The sequence below is a fragment of the Amphibalanus amphitrite genome, unplaced genomic scaffold, assembly GCF_019059575.1.
Source record: "Amphibalanus amphitrite isolate SeventyFive unplaced genomic scaffold, NRLGWU_Aamphi_draft 000552F_arrow, whole genome shotgun sequence".
NCBI lineage: Eukaryota > Metazoa > Arthropoda > Thecostraca > Balanomorpha > Balanidae > Amphibalanus > Amphibalanus amphitrite.
The window spans coordinates 179,452-202,224 of record NW_024882046.1 but is presented as its reverse complement, the minus strand read 5'-3'; the positions used below and the strand labels follow the sequence as shown (position 1 = coordinate 202,224).

At 54.0% G+C, this 22,773-nt stretch overlaps 1 protein-coding gene across 1 annotated transcript in view; it reads left to right on the top strand.

The window, feature by feature from the left end:
- LOC122393756 (peroxisomal targeting signal 1 receptor-like) overlaps positions 1–22,773 on the top strand; it is a 50,838-nt gene that overhangs the window by 24,502 nt on the left and 3,563 nt on the right. The window contains exons 8-13 of the mRNA XM_043390088.1: positions 11,600–11,785; positions 12,937–13,065; positions 13,888–13,985; positions 15,995–16,160; positions 18,415–18,572; positions 19,904–20,068. Of these exons, the coding sequence (XP_043246023.1) occupies positions 11,600–11,785; positions 12,937–13,065; positions 13,888–13,985; positions 15,995–16,160; positions 18,415–18,572; positions 19,904–20,068 (902 nt within the window). The remainder of the gene's footprint in view (positions 1–11,599; positions 11,786–12,936; positions 13,066–13,887; positions 13,986–15,994; positions 16,161–18,414; positions 18,573–19,903; positions 20,069–22,773) is intronic.

Sequence of the window (22,773 nt, the reverse complement as noted above, 5' to 3'; positions counted from 1 at the left end):
ACGGGTTTATCGAAACTTGATTGGATGAGCATATCGGTAGTAGCGATTTCAGTGTGTGCATTTATTGTTCATAGTGGTGTGAAATGTGGTTGGGGTACGACCGACAACCCGTCGGGGCGAATTTCGCACTGGGGTACTCAAAATTTGAAGAATTTAAGACGTTTCCATGAGTTTTGAAGGTATGGATAAGTTCTAAAAATCCGGTTCTCCTTATCTGGGCCATTAACTCCATACGGTCCAAGAAAGCTGGCACACTACCTTTAAGCGTTGTTTAATTTATTTTACTTTATTTATTTTATACCCAAAGTTCAAAGTTCAAAGCCCACACTAAAGGATGCATGTTTGCAACTCCCATACAGCCACCGCTTAGTCGGAGGTCACCAGTTTGGTATAGTAACAGCCTTTAGTGAGTATTTAAAACATCACCCTTCCCTCGGACACAGGCCGCCTCGCCCAGCGACCTCACCCGACCTGTACTGACCTGTACCCAGCGACCTCACCCGACCTGTACTGACCTGTACCCAGCGACCTCACCCGACCTGTACTGACCTGTACCCAGCGACCTCACCCGACCTGTACTGACCTGTACCCAGCGACCTCACCGGACCTGTACTGACCTGTACCCAGCGACCTCACCCGACCTGTACTGACCTGTACCCAGCGACCTCACCGGACCTGTACTGACCTGTACCCAGCGACCTCACCCGACCTGTACTGACCTGTACCCAGCGACCTCACCCGACCTGTACTGACCTGTACCCAGCGACCTCACCGGACCTGTACTGACCTGTACCGGTAGGCCTCACCAGACCTGTACCGTACCGGCCTCACCCAACCTGACCCGACCTGTGCCGACCTCACCAGACCTGACCCGACCTCACCGGACCTGTACTGACCTGACCCGGTCTGTGCCGACCTCACCCGGCCTGACCCGACCTGACCCGACCTCACCGGACCTGTACTGACCTGACCCGACCTTGCCGACCTCACCCAACCTGACCCGACCTGTGCCGACCTCACCCAACCTGACCCGACCTGCCCCGACCTTACCCAACCTGACCCGACCTGTGCCGACCTCACCCAACCTGACCCGACCTGCCCCGACCTTACCCAACCTGACCCGACCTGTGCCGACCTCACCCGACCTGCCCCGACCTGTGCCGACCTCACTCGACCTTTACCGACCTGTGCCGATCTCACCCGATGTTATCCGGTCAGGAGCGGATCGGGCCGTCTCTGATTGCCGATTCCGTTGCCGCAGTCCGTCGTTCTCCCAGTGGGGCTCTGGGAGAACGACAGGCGGCCAGTCTGAAGGTGCGCTGAGTGGACGGGCTACCTGCAGTGGAGCCAGGCCCAGAGGTTAACATACGCGCATGGTTTGAAGAGAGACGTCCGTTTCGCGGACCATCGATATTCCAAGACTTCCGCTTTTCGTTTTCAAATTGATCTATTCGATAGCAATTGCGTGTTTCGTTTTCAGAGAGTGACACTTTGCCGGGGCTCTGCGCCATCATTTCCATTCCAGAAGACCATTAATACCGAGGACCTGTTACAGAAGCCGGCCGTCCGTTTGCGGTGCGATCACACTGCGATGTCTTCTGATCTCATCTGCGGAGGCGAGGCAGTTTCGATAGTTCGCTTATTGGTTCGTGTGCCACCTACTGAGAATCCAGGAAGGCTCTTGATATAAACAAATGTTACTGAAGACTTCTCATATTGCTTAAGTTCTTCAGTTTACGGAACTGTGTGCTATGCTGTTGTGCTGTACAGGTTTTTATTACATACGCTTGTTTTTATACCCTCATGTTTTGTTATTTCTTTAGCAAAGATGATTTTCTCATTTATAGTCGCCTTCGACCTGCCGTCGAATCTGTCGACTATGTAACCTATATCTGAGATGGAGACTGGAGTCGTTGGCGACAAACCCTTGTGACCTTGCGTCAATGAAATAACACAGATGTGTTTCTTCTTTATTTGTCACTTCTTTAAACATTGTGTTTCTTTCATAAATATTGTGTCAGAAAATTCCGGATAAACCACATAAGCGTCAGTCATTGAGCAGCTACCATAACCAAACGGTGTTGGGATGTCGTCACCGCTCGGCGCCTTTCTGACCTGTGACGCCACTACCGCCACTGACTGCCGGTCAGGCACTGTCAGGGCCGGGCTGGGCTCTGTCCACCGGCCAGAGACGGGCTCTGTCCACCGGTCAGAGACGGGCTCTGTCCACCGGTCAGGGACGGGCCAGGTCCACGGGTCGGCTGGGCTCAGCACGCAATCATTATTCCTTTTTCATAAATTTAGTACAAACCTTTTGATTGGAAGGATTCACAAGAATAGAGCCCGCGCTAAGCGAAGCTTGTTGCGCTGACCCTGCCCTCTACCCTCCGATCATGCAATTCCGGTTCTATGGCAGAATTTAGAGTCCAAAGTTTAACGTGCACACATAGCCGCACACGGCCGGTCTCCTCACTGACTTCGCCTGGCTACGGCCTGCCACCAACCGCAACCCTACCTGTCAGGAGGCCCATAAACGTCAAGCGCCCGCCGCGCTTCGAGCTCGGACTGTTGTAACCGGGACGCGTGCTCTCACCACGCGGATTCCAATGCTCTACCGAATGAGCTACGGGACCGGTTCCTCTTTCCATACCTCAAATATATCCTAACATCTGTAAGATCATGCTATCAAGGAAAATATATGGAATTTTCTTTCAGCGGTAAGTGATGCACTAATGAAATAAGTGGCTCAGATTTGTTATAAGCTGCTTCAATGAACTCCTTTTGTCACTTTATACCGTGCCAAGAGATAGTATTCTGCCAGAGTGTTCTGACATTTTTAATTTATATGTACCTATCTCTTTTAGACTGAATCGCCGATGTTCTCGTCTTGGTGTAAAAGCAGGTAAAGATAACCGCCCAAGTAGCCATTTACTGCAATATTTTCCGTTGCGCGCCTAGCAAAATATCATTCTGAACCACTCCGTGTAGCCTTTGAAGCACACAACGTCAACTGGTACTTTGTGCCTTGTCTGATGCCATACATGTGAAAACTGAAGCCCAGCGGTTAACATCAGCGCCAAACTTTAGAGACGAGTCAGCGTCTGTGCCAGTCTCCTGGTTCGCCGGCGCTTTGAGACAGTCGTGCGGCGCCACTCTCGTCCATATGATGCTGATTTTAGACCGTGTCCATATGATATGACTCCTGGGTCGTTCCACGACAAATCGACAAGTGCCCTGCACCCTCATATTTCATTTTTTGCTTAAAATTGGTCTAATGGGTTGTGATGGGCGGGGAAGCCAGCTGTGGCAAGGATTTTTTTCTTCGAACAACGGTTTCCGAGATATAGCCTCGGGCAATTCTTGGAGTTCGCGCTGCAGCCCTATGTTTGGCGGCCTATAACTCAGAAACTATTAGTTTTTTCTTACGTCTTCGTCATCAGACAAAATTGCAACTTTCAGTGGGGAAAATATCAAGGTCACTCTTCGAAAAACAGGAGAAAAGGTCACGTGATCAAAATTTTCAAAAATTGAAAATCCGAGATAGCCAAAATGTTTGATGGTTGATTGTGAGTTGAACCATATGAAGTTTTATCGTAAGAAAAAACTAATAGTTTCTGAGTTATAGGCCGCCAAACATAGGGCTGCAGCGCGAACTCCAAGAATTGCCCGAGGCTATATCTCGGAAACCGTTGTTCGAAGAAAAAAATCCTTGCCACAGCTGGCTTCCCCGCCCATCACAACCCATTAGACCAATTTTAAGCAAAAAATGAAATATGAGGGTGCAGGGCACTTGTCGATTTGTCGTGGAACGACCCAGGAGTCATATCATATGGACACGGTCTAAAATCAGCATCATATGGACGAGAGTGGCGCCGCACGACTGTCTCAAAGCGCCGGCGAACCAGGAGACTGGCACAGACGCTGACTCGTCTCTAAAGTTTGGCGCTGATGTTAACCGTTGGGCTTCAGTCTTCACATATATGGCATCAGACAAGGCACAAAGTGCCAGTTCACGTTGTGCGCTTAAAAGGCTTCCTACGTGAAGTGTTTCAGAATGATATAAGTATTTTGCTAGGCGCGCAACAGAAAATACTGCAGTAAATGGCTACTTGGGCGGTTATCTTTACCTGCTTTTACACCAAGACGAGAACATCGGCGATTCAGTCTAAAAGAGATAGGTACATATAAATTAAAAATGTCAGAACACTCTGGCAGAATACTATCTCTTGGCACGGTATAAAGTGACAAAAGGAGTTCATTGAAGCAGCTTATAACAAATCTGAGCCACTTATTTCATTAGTGCATCACTTACCGCTGAAAGAAAATTCCATATAGTTTCCTTGATAGCATGATCTTACAGATGTTAGGATATATTTGAGGTATGGAAAGAGGAACCGGTCCCGTAGCTCATTCGGTAGAGCATTGGAATCCGCGTGGTGAGAGCACGCGTCCCGGTTACAACAGTCCGAGCTCGAAGCGCGGCGGGCGCTTGACGTTTATGGGCCTCCTGACAGGTAGGGTTGCGGTTGGTGGCAGGCCGTAGCCAGGCGAAGTCAGTGAGGAGACCGGCCGTGTGCGGCTATGTGTGCACGTTAAACTTTGGACTCTAAATTCTGCCATAGAACCGGAATTGCATGATCGGAGGGTAGAGGGCAGGGTCAACGCAACAAGCTTCGCTTAGCGCGGGCTCTGTTCTTGTGAATCCTTCCAATCAAAAGGTTTGTACTAAATTTATGAAAAAGGAATAATGATTGCGTGCTGAGCCCAGCCGACCCGTGGACCTGGCCCGTCCCTGACCGGTGGACAGAGCCCGTCTCTGACCGGTGGACAGAGCCCGTCTCTGGCCGGTGGACAGAGCCCAGCCCGGCCCTGACAGTGCCTGACCGACAGTCAGTGGCGGTAGTGGCGTCACAGGTCAGAAAGGCGCCGAGCGGTGACGACATCCCAACATCGTTTGGTTATGGTAGCTGTTCAATGACACTTATGTAGTTTACCCGGAATTTCCGACACATTTTTTGTGAAACAAGCAAAACTTATAAGGAAGCATTTGTGTTATTTCATCGACGCCTCGCCTCGCCTCAAATTGCCTCGCCTCCACAGATGATATCAGAAGACATCGCAGTATGATCGCACCGCAAACGGACGGACGGCTTCAGTAACAGTCCTCGGTATTGATGGTCTTCTGGAATGGAAATGATGGCGCAGAGCCCCAGCAAAGTATCACTCTCTGAAAACGAAGCACGCAATTGCTACCGAATAGAGCAATTTGAAAACGGAAAACGGAAGTCTTGGAATATCGATGGTCCGCGAAGCGGACGTCTCTCTTCAAACCATGCGCGTGTGTTCACCGTTGGGCCTGGCTCCACTGCAGGTAGCCCGTCCACTCAGCACACCTTCAGGCTGGCCGCCTGTCGTTCTCCCAGAGCACTACTGGGAGAGCGACCGACTGCGGCAACGGAATCGACAATCAGACACGGCCCGGTCCGCTCCTGACAGGATAACATCGGGTGAAGTCGGCACAGGTCGGGTGAGGCCAGTTCAGTTCGGCACAGGTCAGGTGAGGTCGGTACAGGTTGGGTGAGGTCGGCACAGGTCGGGTCAGGCTGGGTGAGGTCGGGTCAGGTCGGGTCAGGTTGGGTCAGGTTGGGTGAGGTCGGCACAGGTCGGGTCAGGCCGGGTGAGGTCGGTAGGCGGTACAGGTCGGGTCAGGTCGGCTGAGATCGGTACAGACCGGTACAGGTCAGTACAGGTCTGGTGAGGCCTGCCGGTACAGGTCAGTATAGGTCCGGTGAGGTCGCTCGGCGAGGCGGCCTGTGTCCGAGGGAAGGGTGATGTGTTAAATACTTCACTAAAGGCTGTTACTATACCAAACTGGTGAGTTCCGACCAAGCGGTGGCTGTATGGGAGTTGCAAACATGCATCCCTTAGTGTGGGCTTTGAACTTTGAACTTTGGGTATAAAATAAATAAAGTAAAATAAATTAAACAACGCTTAACTTTGGTCAGGGCGAGGTGTTCAATAGAGAGCTTCGTGCCTTTCCTAGCGGTCGAGTGCCTGCAGAATACCTACATAAAGAGCACATTGGAGCGTGGCCTTACATCTAACTTCACTGCCAGCGAAACATAAAAGGCGACTGTTCAACTTTCGGCGTGAGCAAATGAGACGAATTTACGCCACCGTCTTGAGCTGCTTTCAGAAAAAACTACCGAGTAGCTTTTAGTACTATTTGCAGCTAATAATAACAATTAAACTCAAAGTTTTGAAGCGGAATTCGCACAGCCAAAACAAGAACAATTTCGCTGCATGAAAAACAGCTATTCACTATTCATGTACAGAGACTATACTCGTGTAAACAATAGACCACAACACACACTGGTTATATGCCTAACATACATCTTTATCTGATGTAAGTGCGCACTGCACAATCCAAAAACGATGAGAGTAATGGCTGTTAACGCCTTACCTTTGTTCACAAAATGTGCGTCGATTCGATCTGGTACTTCAACACAATTCTATTTATGGCATTGTGGATGGATATACGTTGGGAGCAAACAAGAACAGATAATTCGGAAACAATACTAGCGATGTGTCCGAAAAAAATCAGATTGCCAGAATCCATCCCCTTTCCCAGGACACACAGAGTCGCCCCCCGAACCCACCACGGAGAGGTCTGTTCCGGTAACCGGACAAAAAGTCAAAAGGAATAAAGTCAAAAGACAAATAGTCAAAAGACAAAAAGTCAAGTGCAAAAAGCCAAACGGGATAAAAGTCAAAAAGATAAAAGTCAAAACGGATAAAAGTCAAAAGACAAAAAGTCAAAAGCAAAAAGTCAAAATGTGCAAAAGTCAAAAACGCAAAAAGTCAAATGACAAAAAGTCAAAAATGCAAAAAGTCAAAAATGAAAAAGTCAAAAATGAAAAAGTCAAAAGGATAAAAGTCAAAACGGAAAAAAGTCAAAAGACAAAAAGTCAAAAGCAAAAAGTCAAAACGTGTAAAAGTCAAAAGACAAAAAGTCAAAAATGCAAAAAGTCAAAAGGATAAAAGTCAAAACGGAAAAAAGTCAAAAGACAAAAAGTCAAAACGAGTAAAAGTCAAAAGACAAAAAAGTCAAAACGGAATAAAGTCAAAAGTCAAAAGCAAAAAGTCAAAACGGGTAAAAGTCAAAGGACAAAAAGTCAAAAAATGAAAAAAGTATAAAATAGAAAAGTCGAAGTCAAAGTCTGAAATAAAAAGTCAAAAGGGTAAAAGTCGAAGCATCGATCTTTTCATCTTTTGAAAAATATTATACAGCGCAACGTACCCTACCCACTGAAGTTGTAAGGAACATGTGAGTACGCGAGGGATTCTGACAGGTACCGGGGTCCGCAGCAGCGGGGCAGGGACGCTGGCTGCGGTGGTGGGGCCCACGCTCACATAATACGCGTTGAGCGCTTCCGGCGTGCACGCTGGCGCAGCAGCAGTGGCACTCTTCCCCGCCCCGATCACCGGCCGCAGCACTGTCCACATCCTCGCCGGTCTTGCCTCACGCAGCTGGTCAGCATAGTATGCCGCGTGGTCACGTCTGATGGCCGCTCGACACTGCCGGTTCACCACCGTATACTCGGCGCGCGGGCCGAGCAGTGCGCGCCGCCGCGCCAGCAGCGCTCGCGTGGCGTCCGTGGTGCGCGGAGCACCGGGCGGCGGCAGCCCCTCCCCCATGGGAGAGGGTGAAAAGCAGTGCCTCCTCTAAGCAGTTTTGACTGGGGGGCCCGATCACGGGCAATGACTAAGGTAACCCCTACCAAAAACGTCTAAGACTAAAAAATGACTAAGGTACCCCTCAGTGACCAGTTTGGAGGATGACTGCGGGGGCTGCAGCTCCCGCAGTTAACATGTTAGAGGAGGCATGGGTGTCGTTTTGTATAGGCATGGTAGGGCCCGAGCCCTACCAATAATTTTGGAAATTTAACATTATGCCTATGGCGTTGCGTGGAAAGAATCGCTTTGAATTGGCAAAAATTTACATTAGAGCCCTACCAATAATTTTCGGAAAGTGTCGCCCCTGAGAGGAGGCCCTGGTGAAAAGCCAAAACCTCAAAATAAAAAATACTATGTGATTAACGCTTAAATGACGTCAATGGACTTAAAGTAAAAAATACAAAAGACGAGATAATTTCAAAATTTTGAGTTGCAATTTTTGTCCCCTCAACTTTCAACCTGCCCCATCAACTTTTCAAACGTTCCCGGGTCACCACTGCCCCATCGTGCAATTCCAGTGCTATGGCAAAGTTTTATCTGAAAGTTTAAACGTGCCCGATAGACTGGACGCGGTCCCCTCCGTCCACTCACGCTCTCTGGTCTCTGTACGGTCATCGCTGACTGGTCCAGCATCCAACGCGCTGGGTTTATAGAAATTTGGTTAAAAGAAATGAACATATTTTAATGAGCGAATCCATTAAGTAATAAAATGAAAATGATTCACAGGTTATTATTACATGTGGGAGCACTGGCGCTGGAACTTTCTCAATGTTAGAGGGGCTCGAGGCAGTTTGAACTCATTTCTTTCCATGCAACGCCATAGGGTTAAAGGTAGACTGCCACCTTTTTTCCACAAAACGGTTTTCACTAGAGCTGAGCCACCTATGTCCCAGACTGAAGTCGGTTTTCCGAAATTCGAACCCGTTTGCGAGAAATCGGAGACCAAAGTTCAGTTTGATGCCATTTTTTTAGTCCAAGAAAACCGACATCTCTACTGTTTATCGATAACTTTGAAACATGAATTTTCTTATCTTTTGGTAAATATTTGTCAAAACTTTGATTGTTTCGAGATCAGAGAAGAATTTTGGAGTGTCAAAATAAAAGTTAAACTTATATATTCAGTAGTTCATTTTTTCCAAAAAAGTGTGGGAAATGGGGTTTAACATGGGCCAGACCCATTCCAAATGAGCCATGATTTTTAAATGTTTTACGAACTTAAATGCAAAATAAATTAAACATGGCCAATTTCTTATGAAATCATATATTAGTAAATCATAAAATACCTTACTTTTTCAAATAAAATGTAATAATCTTATGACCTTGAAGCAGGGATGCGGAGCCGTGGAAATTTCAGACGGCTCCGGCTCCGGCTCCGGCTCCGGAGAAAAAAATCGGCTCCGGCTCCGGCTCCGGCTCCGGGTGAAATGTTGTGGCGGCTCCGGCTCCGGCTCCGGCTCCGAGTAAAATGGTCCGGCTCCGGCGGCTCCGGCTCCGGCGGCTCCGGCTCCGACTCAGTACATCCCCTATGCAATCAATCAAATACGGGTGGAAGAAAAATTGGATTGGTTATACGCGTTACTCTTTGCCATGACCGGCTCACCGCGTCCCCGCGCAAACGCAACTCGGAGAGAACTGGCAAAACAAAGGACTAGGAAGCGATGGCATTGGAAACGCAGTCGCCGCGAATTGGAGTTCACTGAACCATCGTAAGCTGACACCAGTCTCGGGTGCATTGGGGGTGGGAGTGGGGGTGGGGTGGGGTGGGGTGGGGTGGGGGGAGGGGAAGAGACGGTGCTGGGAGTCGCAGTCCACTGCACTGGCTTGAAAACAATGGCCGTCACCTGATGACCGGTCCTCATGTTCTGGGGATGCGGTAGACGTGGGGGGGGGGAGGAGCAGACAAGAAGTTGATTGCGTACTGTGGGATACTGGGGATATTCGGCTTTTTTCATTCACTTGATGGCCCATGACGTAAGTAAAGTACCATATGTTTTACTGCCTTGTGCTGTCAATCCGAAATAGGTCAATTATTTTTTTCCTCTTCAAAAAATAAAAAGGAGCCGGAGTCGCCCCCTTTTTTGGCGGCTCCGGCTCCGGCTCCGGCTCCGGGCTATATTGTTTCACGGCTCCGGCTCCGGCTCCGGCTCCGGGCAAAATATGCCGGCTCCGGCGGCTCCGGCTCCGACTCCGGCTCCGGCTCCGCATCCCTGCCTTGAAGTCTAGTGATGTGTAAACATTGTCGCTAGACATTAACCGATTGATAATTGTATGATAATCGACAATTTTTTTCGCGATTCACGTGATGATACTTTGTCAGGTGAATTCTAAAATTTTGTTTTGTCCAGGGAATAAATGATAGGCCGATCTGAGAAAACTTTTTGAAGGTGGCAGTCTTCCTTTAATTACGAGCGAGCGAGCGCAGCGAGCGAGCGAGTTCTTTCGTGTTTAAGGCAAAAATCTGAGTATGCGCGACCCGGCCCGACACGACCCGACCCGACACGACCCCATCACGCTCAAAGTCAAAAAGTCAAATGGCAAAAAGTCAAAGCGTCCAAAAGTCTAAAATGCAAAAAGTCAAAAAGACAAAAAGTGAAAAAAAAAACGGCAAAAAAGTCAAAATGATGAAAATCAAATGGGAAAAAGTCAAATAATCGGTCCAGCCGTTGTGCGGTTATTACACCACGGAACCACAGCACGATATTGCTGTGTGACACCACGAACCCACAGCACGACATTGCTGTGTGACACCACGGACCCACCTCATGACATGGCTGTGTGACACCACGGACCCACAGCTCGACATTGCTGTGTGACACCACGATACCACCTTAGGACATTGCTGTGTGACACCACGAAACCACCTCACTACATCGCTGTGTGACACCACGGAACCACCTCACGACATTGCTGTGTGACACCACGGACCCACCTCACCCCTCGCTGTGTGACACCACGGAACCACCTCACGACATTGCTGTGTGACACCACGGACCCACAGTACGATATCGCTGTGTGACACCACGGACCCACCTCACCCCTCGCTGTGTGACACCACGGACCCACAGCTCGACATTGCTGTGTGACACCACGATACCACCTTAGGACATTGCTGTGTGACACCACGAAACCACCTCACTACATCGCTGTGTGACACCACGGAACCACCTCACGACATTGCTGTGTGACACCACGGACCCACAGTACGATATCGCTGTGTGACACCACGGACCCACCTCACCCCTCGCTGTGTGACACCACGGACCCACAGCACGACATTGCTGCGCTGAATACGTCAGCTTTAATGAAAAGTTACACCCACTGCGTTTTAGACAACGGGACGGTCATTTCTAGTCGAGCGCAGGCCTCTCCCCAGCTGGCAGCTGGCTTGGAACTCCATTGGTCAATCGACGTGCCTCCTCTCAGTCTCGAACTCTCGTCCACCGATAAATGATCGGAGGTCACTTTATCCACTGAGCCACTAAACCGCGTGGTTGTTACCGGCTATTGACGCTGGACACACAGGTAATAAATGGGCGCCGTTGTCGCCTCGGACACCCGATTTACCGATCGGCCGTCGAGTTCTGTCCGTGTCTCGGCGGCCCGGCCCCGGCTCAGCGAGTGGCGGGACTCAACCGCTGCAGTTTATTATCCTCTGACCCGCCCCGATCTCCAGACAGTACCCTCACCGACTGACCGTCCCTCGCCCCGCCCCGGTACCCTCCCCTCAGCGTGTGCCCCGCCCCGGTACCCTCAGCGTTTGACCCGCACCGCCGCGATATCTTCCCCAGCGTGTAACCCGCCTCGTGCCCTGCCTTCAGTCCCTCTCCCCTGCCCGTCTGACCCGCCCTGTCCCTGTGCACAGGAGTACCAGTTTGACACGGACAACCGTTTCCGTGACGACCCGGACCCGCTGGCGGAGGGACAGCGGCGGCTGGCGGCCGGCGACCTGCCCGGCGCCGTGCTCTGCTTCGAGGCGGCCGCTCAGCGCGAGCCGGAGTCGCCGCTGGCCTGGCAGCTGCTCGGCACCAGCCTGGCCGAAAACGAACAGGTGGGCAGGGGAGAGAGGGAGAGAGAGAGAGAGAGAGAGAGAGAGAGAGAGAGAGAGAGAGAGAGAGAGAGAGAGAGAGGGAGGCGAATGGTTTACTCTCTGCCCGTTCGGGATAGGAGGGACGGAGACGGGTGAGCGGTAAAACCAGTCGAAGGACCCTTAGCAGTGACTGCCTCTCCAATCGCCACCAGGTTTAGTTCTGCACAGCTTTGGAAAGTTCAAGTATTGCCACCGCATGTTGAATGCGCTTTGCGAAACTTCTCTCTGTAGAGCCCAATGTATATCGCTAGCATGTGCTTAGAAAACTGACTGTTTCAAATGAAGTAAAATGAACCAGATGAACTCATTAGCCAAAGTCAAACGATGTCACTCAGTGTCATTGACAGTACGTACGTGCGATGTGCGATGAAATGTCCGTATTTCGTTGCCTTGCCTTGGTGTCGCCATTCTCCGGAGGTCTGTCAGTGGAGCCGGAAGCCGGCGGCGGTCCCCGAGTAGGCGTCCCTCCCCGGGCCCTGAGTAGGCGTCCCTCCCCGGTCCCTGTCAGTGGCGACTGGTCGGACCCGGTCGGACATGTCTTCCGCCAGATAAGGGTGCCCTGGCCCGGCGAGCTTTATGGCCAATGAATCGTCTCCTCAATGGCCGTTCTCGAGCGAACGTGGTCTCATAAAGCCAACGGCTTCTAAAATATGAACAAGCACAGGGAATGAGTTCACTTGTATGCTGTTGCCGCTGACTTTTCCACAAGGTCGCTAGTGAGGCTTACATTATTCATGTCTTATCATCATCGTTCTGTTGGCCCTATCAGCGGACAAAATACGCTTTCACATCCGTTTCTCTCATGTGGCAAACATTGGTAATCTTGCTGCTTTGATTTGGTGTATGCTGTCAGGTTTAATTTCCCGTGTTTTATGATGGATAAGTCGCATTGTCATCGGCCCCTGATGGGTCACGTCTGACTGGTTACTTCACCGTCCCCCGTTCTCCAATATTCCGACCCCTGTGACCCCTGCTGACCCATCAGACCCTCCCGCTCCTCTGACCCCTCCGGCCCCTCTGACCCCGCTGACCCCTCCCCGCCCATGCTGACCCCACTGACCCCTCCCTCCCTCCGACCCTGCTGACCCCTGTGCTGGTCTGTTCTCCGTCAGGACCCGGCGGCCATCACGGCACTGCGGAGGTGTATCGAGCTGGACCCGGGCTGTCTGCGCGCCTACATGGCTCTGGCCGCCTCCTACACCAACGAGTCGTACCCGCTGCAGGCTTGCGCCGCGCTCCGGGTCAGTGTTACACCAGTAGTACACCAGTATTACACCAGTATTACACCAGTCGTACCCGCTGCAGGCGTGCGCCGCGCTCCGGGTCAGTAGTACACCAGTATTACACCAGTATTACACCAGTCGTACTCGCTGCAGGCGTGCGCCGCGTCAGTAGTACACCAGTATTACACCATTATGACACCAGTCCTATCCGCTGCAGGCGTGCGCCGCGCTCCGGGTCAGTATTACACCAGTATTACACCAGACGTACCCGCTACAGGCGTGCGCCGCGCTCCGGGTCAGTTTTACACCAGTATTACACCAGTATTACACTAGTCGTACCCGCTGCAGGCGTGCGCCGCGCTTCGGGTCAGTACCGGCGTCTGCAGCGGGCCCTGTAACAGTCACTGGCACAAGGTGTCCCAGCGGCGGCCGCAGCGAGCCCTGCAGACAGTGATATACGAACACAGGGTGCTCCTTTGTAGCCCCTGAGATATCTACGTTACATTAGATCTATCTATGGCATCCGAGGCTATTCATCAGTTGCGATGGTATGGTAGCTAGCTTCTTGTCTGTGTCCTAGGCGCTTCCATAATTGCTATCCCAGTATGCCTATTGGCTACTTTTACAAAATTGTCCGGGAACTCAGTTTTTATTAAACACAATTTTAACGAATAGTGTTTTTTACTATTGAACACAAACCCTCGGTTACTTCCTTATACGTCTGGGGTAGGGTATAACCGTACACTTGTAGCTGTCTGTGTGAAGTCGTAGTGTGTCCCCGCGAGCTCCGGGTGTCGCTGACCCTCCCATCTCTGACGGCGCCGCTCGGCCGGCCTGCAGGAGTGGCTGCGCCACCACTCCGAGTACAAGCACCTGGTGAAGGTGGACACGTCGGCCACCCACCCGTCGGCCGTGTTCCAGCCGTCGCTGCTCGGCGGGTGAGTGCGATCGGCCCAGGACCGCCGTCCCGGCACCTTCCTTGTCGCTGTGGTATGGGAGATAGAGGCAGTCGTGTTCCGTGGGCCGGTCTCGCCGACACGGCGGTGGCGGCGTGTGCTTAGTGCGGGGACCGTCGCCAGCGTGTACCGAACGATGAGGGTCGTTTGCACTTGCACCGTGTTCACTGTGCAGTCTCGTATGTACCGACTGCTGAAGGCACTCGTTTGCAAATCATCATATAACGTGTGTATATTCATCGCGTGTCCTTTATGCGTAGTAAGTACTATGATCTTGGAGCAGTTTCGTCTAAGGGTCTGTTCCAGTCGCACTTCCTAACACCTCTAAACTCCTCCAAGATTGCTTCCCTGTTCCAGTGGCAATTCTAGCCCCTTTAAAGCCAAGGAGGCCCTGCTCCGCCTCCAACCTCCTCTATTTTGCTCTTGGAGGAGTTTAGAGGCGTTAGGAAGTGCGACTGGAACAGACCCTAAGTCTTTGGCATCCTGATGTGTTAGCAAGTAGACCGCACGATGATAACTGATTAGCTTGTGGATAGTTTATTTTGCCGTGTTCTCCCTGTTTGCGGCATGTGCCAGCGTTACACGGTCTCTATGCTGATTCAGTCTGCTGTGTACAGCTGTGCACCCGATTTGTATGTACCGTGTTCACTCCTACATATTCTCTCCTGGCCGGCCCAGCAATAGCTCAGCGGAGCGCTCGTATCCTCTCAGCGTTCCCGGAGCCGGCGCCGGCGATTCCCGGGGACCGGCCGCCACGTGCTGTTGTCAGGGATAGGTACCTACTGGAGCTATCACCGACGCGCCGGTTCGGGGGCGCCTCTCCCGGAACACAATCGGCCCGGCCCGAGCACACGCCTGGCCGCCATACGACCCGAGCCAGCTCCGCTTTCAGAGGCAGAAATATCGGTCAACGATGCCTCCGTCGTATTAGCTGTGTATGGTCTATTGAGAGCTCTCATATGTCGCTGCCGTGGTTTGAATGCCGGAAATAGCTCACAACAATCGAACCCCGGCTTTAATACTGCTGCCCCGTCTGAACAATATTTGGAAATAGTTTCCACGTTTTTAGTGCTATTCAATGCTGGGAAGGTATCATTTCGAATTAATGTCAGCTGCTGCCATCCTATAGCTGCAGCCTTTATGGTCTGATCCTTGGGAGCCCGGTGCAGTACCGTTACGTGAGGTGGCCCAGCTATTTGGCCGCTCACTGGCGGGGCTAGGGACAGAGCCCACCCGCCGGCTGTGTTTCTCGCCAATGTCCCGGAAACAGTTCAGCGTAGCGCTGTTGTCTCCTAACTTTAGAACATGACCGGCTTCATTTAGAAAACAAAAATCATGTTACACGGGCAGCCCCTGACCCCCATCCCCCTCCCAATGACACACATGGCGCAGTACTGACTCCCTCCCCCCGTCCCTCCCAATGACACACATGGCGCAGTACTGACTCCCTCCCCCCGTCCCTCCCAATGACACACATGGCGCAGTACTGACTCCCTCCCCCCGTCCCTCCCAATGACACACACGGTGCGGTACTGACTCCCTCCCCCCGTCCCTCCCAATGACACACATGGCGCAGTACTGACTCCCTCCCCCGTCCCTCCCAATGACACACATGGCGCAGTACTGACTCCCTCCCCCCGCCCCTCCCAGTGACACACACGGTGCGGTACTGACTCCCTCCCCCCGTCCCGCCAATGACACACATGGCGCAGTACTGACTCCCTCCCCCCGTCCCTCCCAATGACACACACGGTGCGGTACTGACTCCCTCCCCCCGTCCCTCCCAATGACACACATGGCGCAGTACTGACTCCCTCCCCCCCGTCCCGCCAATGACACGCGCGGTGCGGTACTGACTCCCTCCTTCCTCCCCCCGTCCCGCCAATGACACACGCGGTGCGGTACTGTCCCCCCCCCCTGTTCCCTTCCCCCTCCCCATTGACACCTACGGGCCGCCGGTACTGACTCCCCTGCCCCTTGGCTCCCCCCAGTGACACGCACGGCGCGGTGCAGGCCGAGTTTCTGGAGGCGGCACGGCTGCGGCCCTCCGACCCCGACGCGGACGTCCAGTGCGGCCTGGGCGTGCTGCTACATATGGCCGGCGACTACGAGCGAGCCGTCGACTGCTTCAGCGCCGCCCTCAGTGTCCAACCGGAGGTGAGCCGCAGTTCAGCCGGAGGTGAGTCGAAGTTCAGCCGGAGGTGAGCCGCAGTTCAGCCGGAGGTGAGTCGAAGTTCAGCGGGGGGTGAGCCGCAGTTCAGCCGGAGGTGAGTCGCACTTCAGCCGGAGGTGAGTCGCAGTTCAGCCGGAGGTGAGCCGCAGTTCAGCCGGAGGTGAGTCGTCGGTCAGCCGGAGGTGAGCCGCAGTTCAGCCGGAGGTGAGTCGAAGTTCAGCGGGGGGTGAGTCGTTAAGCCGGAGGTGAGTCGTCGTTCAGCCGCCGTCGGCTGTTTCAGTGCCGCCCTCAGTGTCCAGCCGGAGGTGCTCGGTTTCTGCACACACAGAGGCAAAGGGAGGGGGAGAGATGGTTCTTGGTACTGGTATAAACATCTGAGGCAGTTCCCTGCATTCAATTATCATCAAATGCAAACTTTTGCAAAAGAAGTGGATTATCATGGTTTCGCTGAAGCATTGGCCATAATGATAGCGTGATGCGGTGTGGAAAAAAATCTTTCAGGGATATGTTTGTGCATGCTCTATGCTTGGTTTCCTAGTAGGGATGAGCCGCATCTCTAATTACTTTCAGCTTGCTTTCAAGCTACTAAGCTCTGACAGAATCTGGCGCAATCCCTTTCGAATGTAGTTATTGTTAAATTGTTTGTTTTCTGGGCGGTCATCTTGGTTATATGCGACAGATAGGTAGGCATTGGAATACGTGAGACATTCAGCGTCTTGCATTAGCACATCATTCTTAGGTGACATGGCGCCTTCACTAGCGTATCTTACGGCAGTTGGCGGCTGAGGCATGAGGCTGAGTCGGCTGCTAAACATCCACCGCAGAGCTGGTGAACAATCCCCTCCCAGGGCGCAGCACAGCCGGCAGGCCGCAGCGTCACAAATAAGACTAGGGCCGCTGACATTTAACCAAGAAAGCTCCACCGAAAGGGTTGGCCGGTGACGGTATCGGTAATTAAGAACTGATCATTGGTCATAATTCTGGACGCCTGAGGGCTGGATTGGTCATCGACAATGGCCAGGAAATGTGTCGAGTTTCTTAGTCTTCAACAATTCCGGAGGCCGTGTGATGTCTCACCGCTCACTAGTCTCCTCCCGCCGCGCCGTGTGATGTTTCACCGCTCACTCGTCTCCTCCCGCCGGCCGTGTGATGTCTCACCGCTCACTCGTCTCCTCCCGCCGCGCCGTGTGATGTTTCACCGCTCACTCGTCTCCTCCCGCCGCGCCGTGTGATGTTTCACCGCTCACTCGTCTCCTCCCGCCGGCCGTGTGATGTCTCGCCGCTCACTCGTCTCCTCCCGCCGCGCCGTGTGATGTCTCACCGCTCACTCGTCTCCTCCCGCCGCGCCGTGTGATGTCTCGCCGCTCACTCGTCTCCTCCCGCCGCGCCGTGTGATGTTTCACCGCTCACTCGTCTCCTCCCGCCGGCCGTGTGATGTTTCACCGCTCACTCGTCTCCTCCCGCCGGCCGTGTGATGTCTCACTGCTCACTAGTCTCCTCCCGCCGCGCCGTGTGATGTTTCACCGCTCACTCGTCTCCTCCCGCCGGCCGTGTGATGTTTCACCGCTCACTCGTCTCCTCCCGCCGCGCCGTGTGATGTCTCACCGCTCACTCGTCTCCTCCCGCCGGCCGTGTGATGTTTCACCGCTCACTCGTCTCCTCCCGCCGGCCGTGTGATGTCTCACCGCTCACTCGTCTCCTCCCGCCGGCCGTGTGATGTTTCACCGCTCACTCGTCTCCTCCCGCCGGCCGTGTGATGTCTCACTGCTCACTAGTCTCCTCCCGCCGCGCCGTGTGATGTTTCACCGCTCACTCGTCTCCTCCCGCCGGCCGTGTGATGTTTCACCGCTCACTCGTCTCCTCCCGCCGCGCCGTGTGATGTCTCACTGCTCACTAGTCTCCTCCCGCCGGCCGTGTGATGTTTCACCGCTCACTCGTCTCCTCCCGCCGCGCCGTGTGATGTCTCACTGCTCACTAGTCTCCTCCCGCCGCGCCGTGTGATGTTTCACCGCTCACTCGTCTCCTCCCGCCGGCCGTGTGATGTTTCACCGCTCACTCGTCTCCTCCCGCCGGCCGTGTGATGTCTCACTGCTCACTCGTCTCCTCCCGCCGGCCGTGTGATGTCTCACCGCTCACTCGTCTCCTCCCGCCGCGCCGTGTGATGTCTCACTGCTCACTAGTCTCCTCCCGCCGCGCCGTGTGATGTCTCACCACTCACTCGTCTCCTCCCGCCTGCAGAACGCTCAGCTATGGAACAAGCTGGGCGCCACGCTGGCCAACGGTAACAAGCCCGAGGAGGCGGTGTCGGCGTACAGTCGCGCGCTGCAGCTCTCACCGGGCTTCATCCGGGCGCGCTTCAACCTGGGCATCAGCTGCCGCAGCCTGAACGCCAACCGGTGAGCGACCCCCGGCGTCCGGCGGCGCGGGCCGGGCCGGGCCGGGCCGGTGGGGGGGGGGGGGGGGGGACTGGAGACACTGACGGCACCGGCTGTCACAGGGTTGGGGCGAGTGATAGTATTGTATGACGCGCGGGTGTTCACGGTATAGGAGCAGGGAACTGACAGATTCGTCTGGTAGGGTCTGTACTCATAGTGGGTGTTCGTTCTCGGTTTGAGTTTGTGCGGGGCGTGAGGAGTCAGGTGTGACGAAGTGTGACGGCGTTTGACATTGTGACGTCTGCTGACGCTGTGCCGTGACGCCGGCGTGTGACGCTGCTGACGCGATGTGCCATTGTGTGACGTGACCTGCCGTTATGTGACGCCCTGCTGCCCCGCCGATATCCTGCCGTTGTGTACCGTCCGCTGACGCCCCGCCGACATCCTGCCGTTGTGTACCGTCCGCTGCCGCCCGCCGACATCCTGCCGTTGTGTACCGTCCGCTGACGCCCCGCCGACATCCTGCCGTTGTGTACCGTCCGCTGACGCTCCGCCGACATCCTGCCGTTGTGTGCCGTCCGCTGACGCCCCGCCGCCATCCTGCCATTGTGTACCGTCCGCTGACGCCCCGCCGACATCCTGCCGTTGTGTACCGTCCGCTGACGCCCCGCCGACATCCTGCCGTTGTGTACCGTCCGCTGACGCCCCGCCGACATCCTGCCGTTGTGTACCGTCCGCTGACGCCCGCCGACATCCTGCCGTTGTGTACCGTCCGCTGACGCCCCGCCGCCATCCTGTCGTTGTGTACCGTCCGCTGACGTCCCGCCGACATCCTGCCGTTGTGTACCGTCCGCTGACGCCCCGCCGACATCCCGCCGTTGTGTACCGTCCGCTGACGCCCCGCCGACATCCTGCCGTTGTGTACCGTCCGCTGACGCCCCGCCGCCATCCTGCCGTTGTGTACCGTCCGCTGACGCCCCGCCGACATCCCGCCGTTGTGTACCGTCCACTGACGCCCCGCCGACATCCTGCCGTTGTGTACCGTCCACTGACGCCCCGCCGACATCCCGCCGTTGTGTACCGTCCACTGACGCCCCGCCGCCATCCTGCCGTTGTGTACCGTCCGCTGACGCCCCGCCGCCATCCTGCCATTGTGTACCGTCCGCTGACGCCCCGCCGACATCCTGCCGTTGTGTACCGTCCGCTGACGCCCCGCCGACATCCTGCCGTTGTGTACCGTCCACTGACGCCCCGCCGACATCCTGCCGTTGTGTACCGTCCGCTGACGCCCCGCCGACATCCTGCCGTTGTGTACCGTCCACTGACGCCCCGCCGCCCGCCGGCGCCGCCAGTGAGGCGGTGGAGCACTTTCTGTCGGCGCTGGAGCACCAGGCGAGCAGCCGCGGCGTCAGTGGCCGCCGCTCCGACCAGGTCATGTCGCAGAGTATCTGGTCCATGCTGCGCATGACGCTAGCCGCCATCGGCCGCGCCGACCTCTACGCGGCCGTCGACTCCAGGTGAGGCCACCCAGACACGCGTGTAACTGTTCTTAAACCAGTATAACGCCCTTTACTAACGGAGCGAGCGAGAGGGTGGGCCTTGCACGTGCGAAATTGCGAGGATATACCTCCAACTGACTTGTGCACGGCACCCTACTTACCGGTCTCTAGCGATGTGCCAAATTTGAGCACAATTAGCCCAGCCGTTCTCGAGATCTGGAAGCGGCACTCTGCACGCATGCGCACGTGCAAAATGGGTCCCAACTGACTTGTGCACGGCACCCTACTAGCTGCTCCGTAACCGTGTACCAAATTTGAGCGCAATCGGTCCAGCCGTTCTCGAGATCTGGAATCGACCCCTGCACGTGCGCACGTGCAGCAGCACCCCAACTCTGGCACATGGATATGCAGTGCCTAGTGGGTGCCTACCTACATGCCAACTTTGAGCGCAATCGGCCAAGTAGTTACCGAGATATTGCAACAATTACAAAACTGACACCTCTTCGTTTTGCACGTGGCACGTGCATAAGGGGTCACCCACATGCATCGGGAATAGTCCAATACTTGGTAGAAGGAATGAAGCTACCCTAAAAAAATTACCGCATGTAAATCGGTCAAGTGGTTGCTGAGATATAACCCTCGCATGTGTGCGGCGTTTGCCAGCTTCTAATGTGTAGGGGGGGGGGGTCGGTTGGACCCCCCCCCCCTTGCCGTTTCGCCCCTGATCGAGCTAGAGCTTCGCGGAAAAAACGAGCGTGTTGCCCGTGACGAGAGGAAGCCGATGATACCCAATTTTAAGGTCCTAGGTCATTGGTTGACCTTCCAGGTCAGGTCAATGACCCAAAGTCGGGAAAATCGGGACCTATTAGAAAGTCGTAAAGTGTGGCGGCTAAGGGGTTTTTCGGGGTGCTGATCACGAATATCGTGTTAGTTTTGATCACAGATGATGTCTTTAAGCATTTAGACCAGGTCGGGTCAGGTCAGGTCAGGTCAACCAGTAGGGGCTGTGACGGGTATTCGTAGTACGTGTCAACCGCCTCTGACAGCTTCGTAACATGTTACGAAGGCACCAAAACTACTTCGTAAATGTTCAAATGGTTGCTAAATTCGAATTCAGCTCCAAAAACTAGCCTAGAAACATGTAAAACTCGAAAAAGTGAACCGAGGTCACCCGAGGTCACCAAAGGTCAATGACCTGACCTGACCTTCAGGTGACCTTGACACCCATTCTAATGCATGGGAGCAACATCAAATCACATGTTTGAACGTTTGAAACCACGAAAAGCTTGCAAACGCGCGGCTAATGCGAGCCGACATACGCGGAATCGCGATTCCGGCCAAACATGGTCTCGGAAAAGAGGTCACAGGTCAAAGGTCATTTGGGTCAGGGTCATGAAATTTTCAGGGTAGGTGTAAAATTGATCAATGAGAGGGTAGGTACTGAAAGTTTCGTCGCGATCGGCCGCTTTTTACGCGAGTTATTCGCGAAAAACCATGGGGGGGGGGGTCCATCCGACCCCCCCCCCCCCTACACATGCGAGGGATAAGCCTCGCAAAAGCGTCCGCACGGCCGGCCGCTCATACTCAGAAATTTCCGTTAATCTAAGGAAAGACTCCGCTCGCTTCGCTCGCTCCGTAATCAAAGGAAGCGATCTGTGTAGGAGCACGGCACTGTTCTAAGGGTCGTGATTATTTGGCTAAGAAGGGTGAAAAACCGTTTGGGTCATTTAACTAGCACTTACTGCAATTTATGCGCTTCATATTCGTGGTTTTGCAGTATTGCTTTAAGTTTATTTGTTTATCGCTGAAGTGAGCATACCTATATAATTGTTCTGTTCCGGTGCCCGTATCATAATATATGTTACCGGTGGTCAGTTTGAATTCGCTTTCACCTCATGTTCCGGTATTTATACGTAGGTGGATGGAAGTACGCTTGTCACCGTCGAAGACGTTCATAGGAATGTTTCTCGCATTGCGCGTAGACGTATCTAAGAACACAACATATCGTCTGTTCGTCAGTGATTTTTAACTCATTTTCATTCACCAAGTAATAGTGATACGATATAAGTTGGATGGCACGCATCCAAACTGCTTCAGACTCGAACCGAGCGTTTACCGGGTGCGCTGAGGTGTGGCTACAGCCAGCCGCCGTAACTGCGCGCCTGCTGAACTCTAAACTGCAGTGTACAGCACCCATCAGGTGTACCGGAGGGCGCCGGTCGCGGCGGCGCGGCACGTCCGTTTGGGAACCGGCAGTCGGACCAACCTTATATTAGCACGCCAGGAGCGGGCGATAGCCCGTTCAATGCTGCCGGCGTCGTGCTCCGGTATTTGATAGGAAGATTAACTAGAAGACAGTGTCCCGGACACCGTATCCCGTTCCAGTCAGTGTCTCAGAGTATGCTCTGACAAAACCGTCCCGTCTGGCCGGGTGCTGAATGGAGTCGGGAGGTTTCACACTGCCGCGGTGGCGGCCCTGTCCAGACTGCTGACCCCTCCGACCCGGCCGGGGCGGAGTGTGCCGGCCCTGCGGCGATGACTGACAATGAGGCAGGGCGCCGTTAGATGTCGGCAATGGGCCCGTCTGTAGCCCACGGCCGGCGTCCCATAGACGCTCTCCAGCAGTCGGAAGCGGCTGGCCGCCGGCGCCCAGTCAAAAGGCGGCCATCATCATGCATGGCGGGCTCAGAGTTTAGAGTGCTCCATTGGATTCGAGAGCCGTT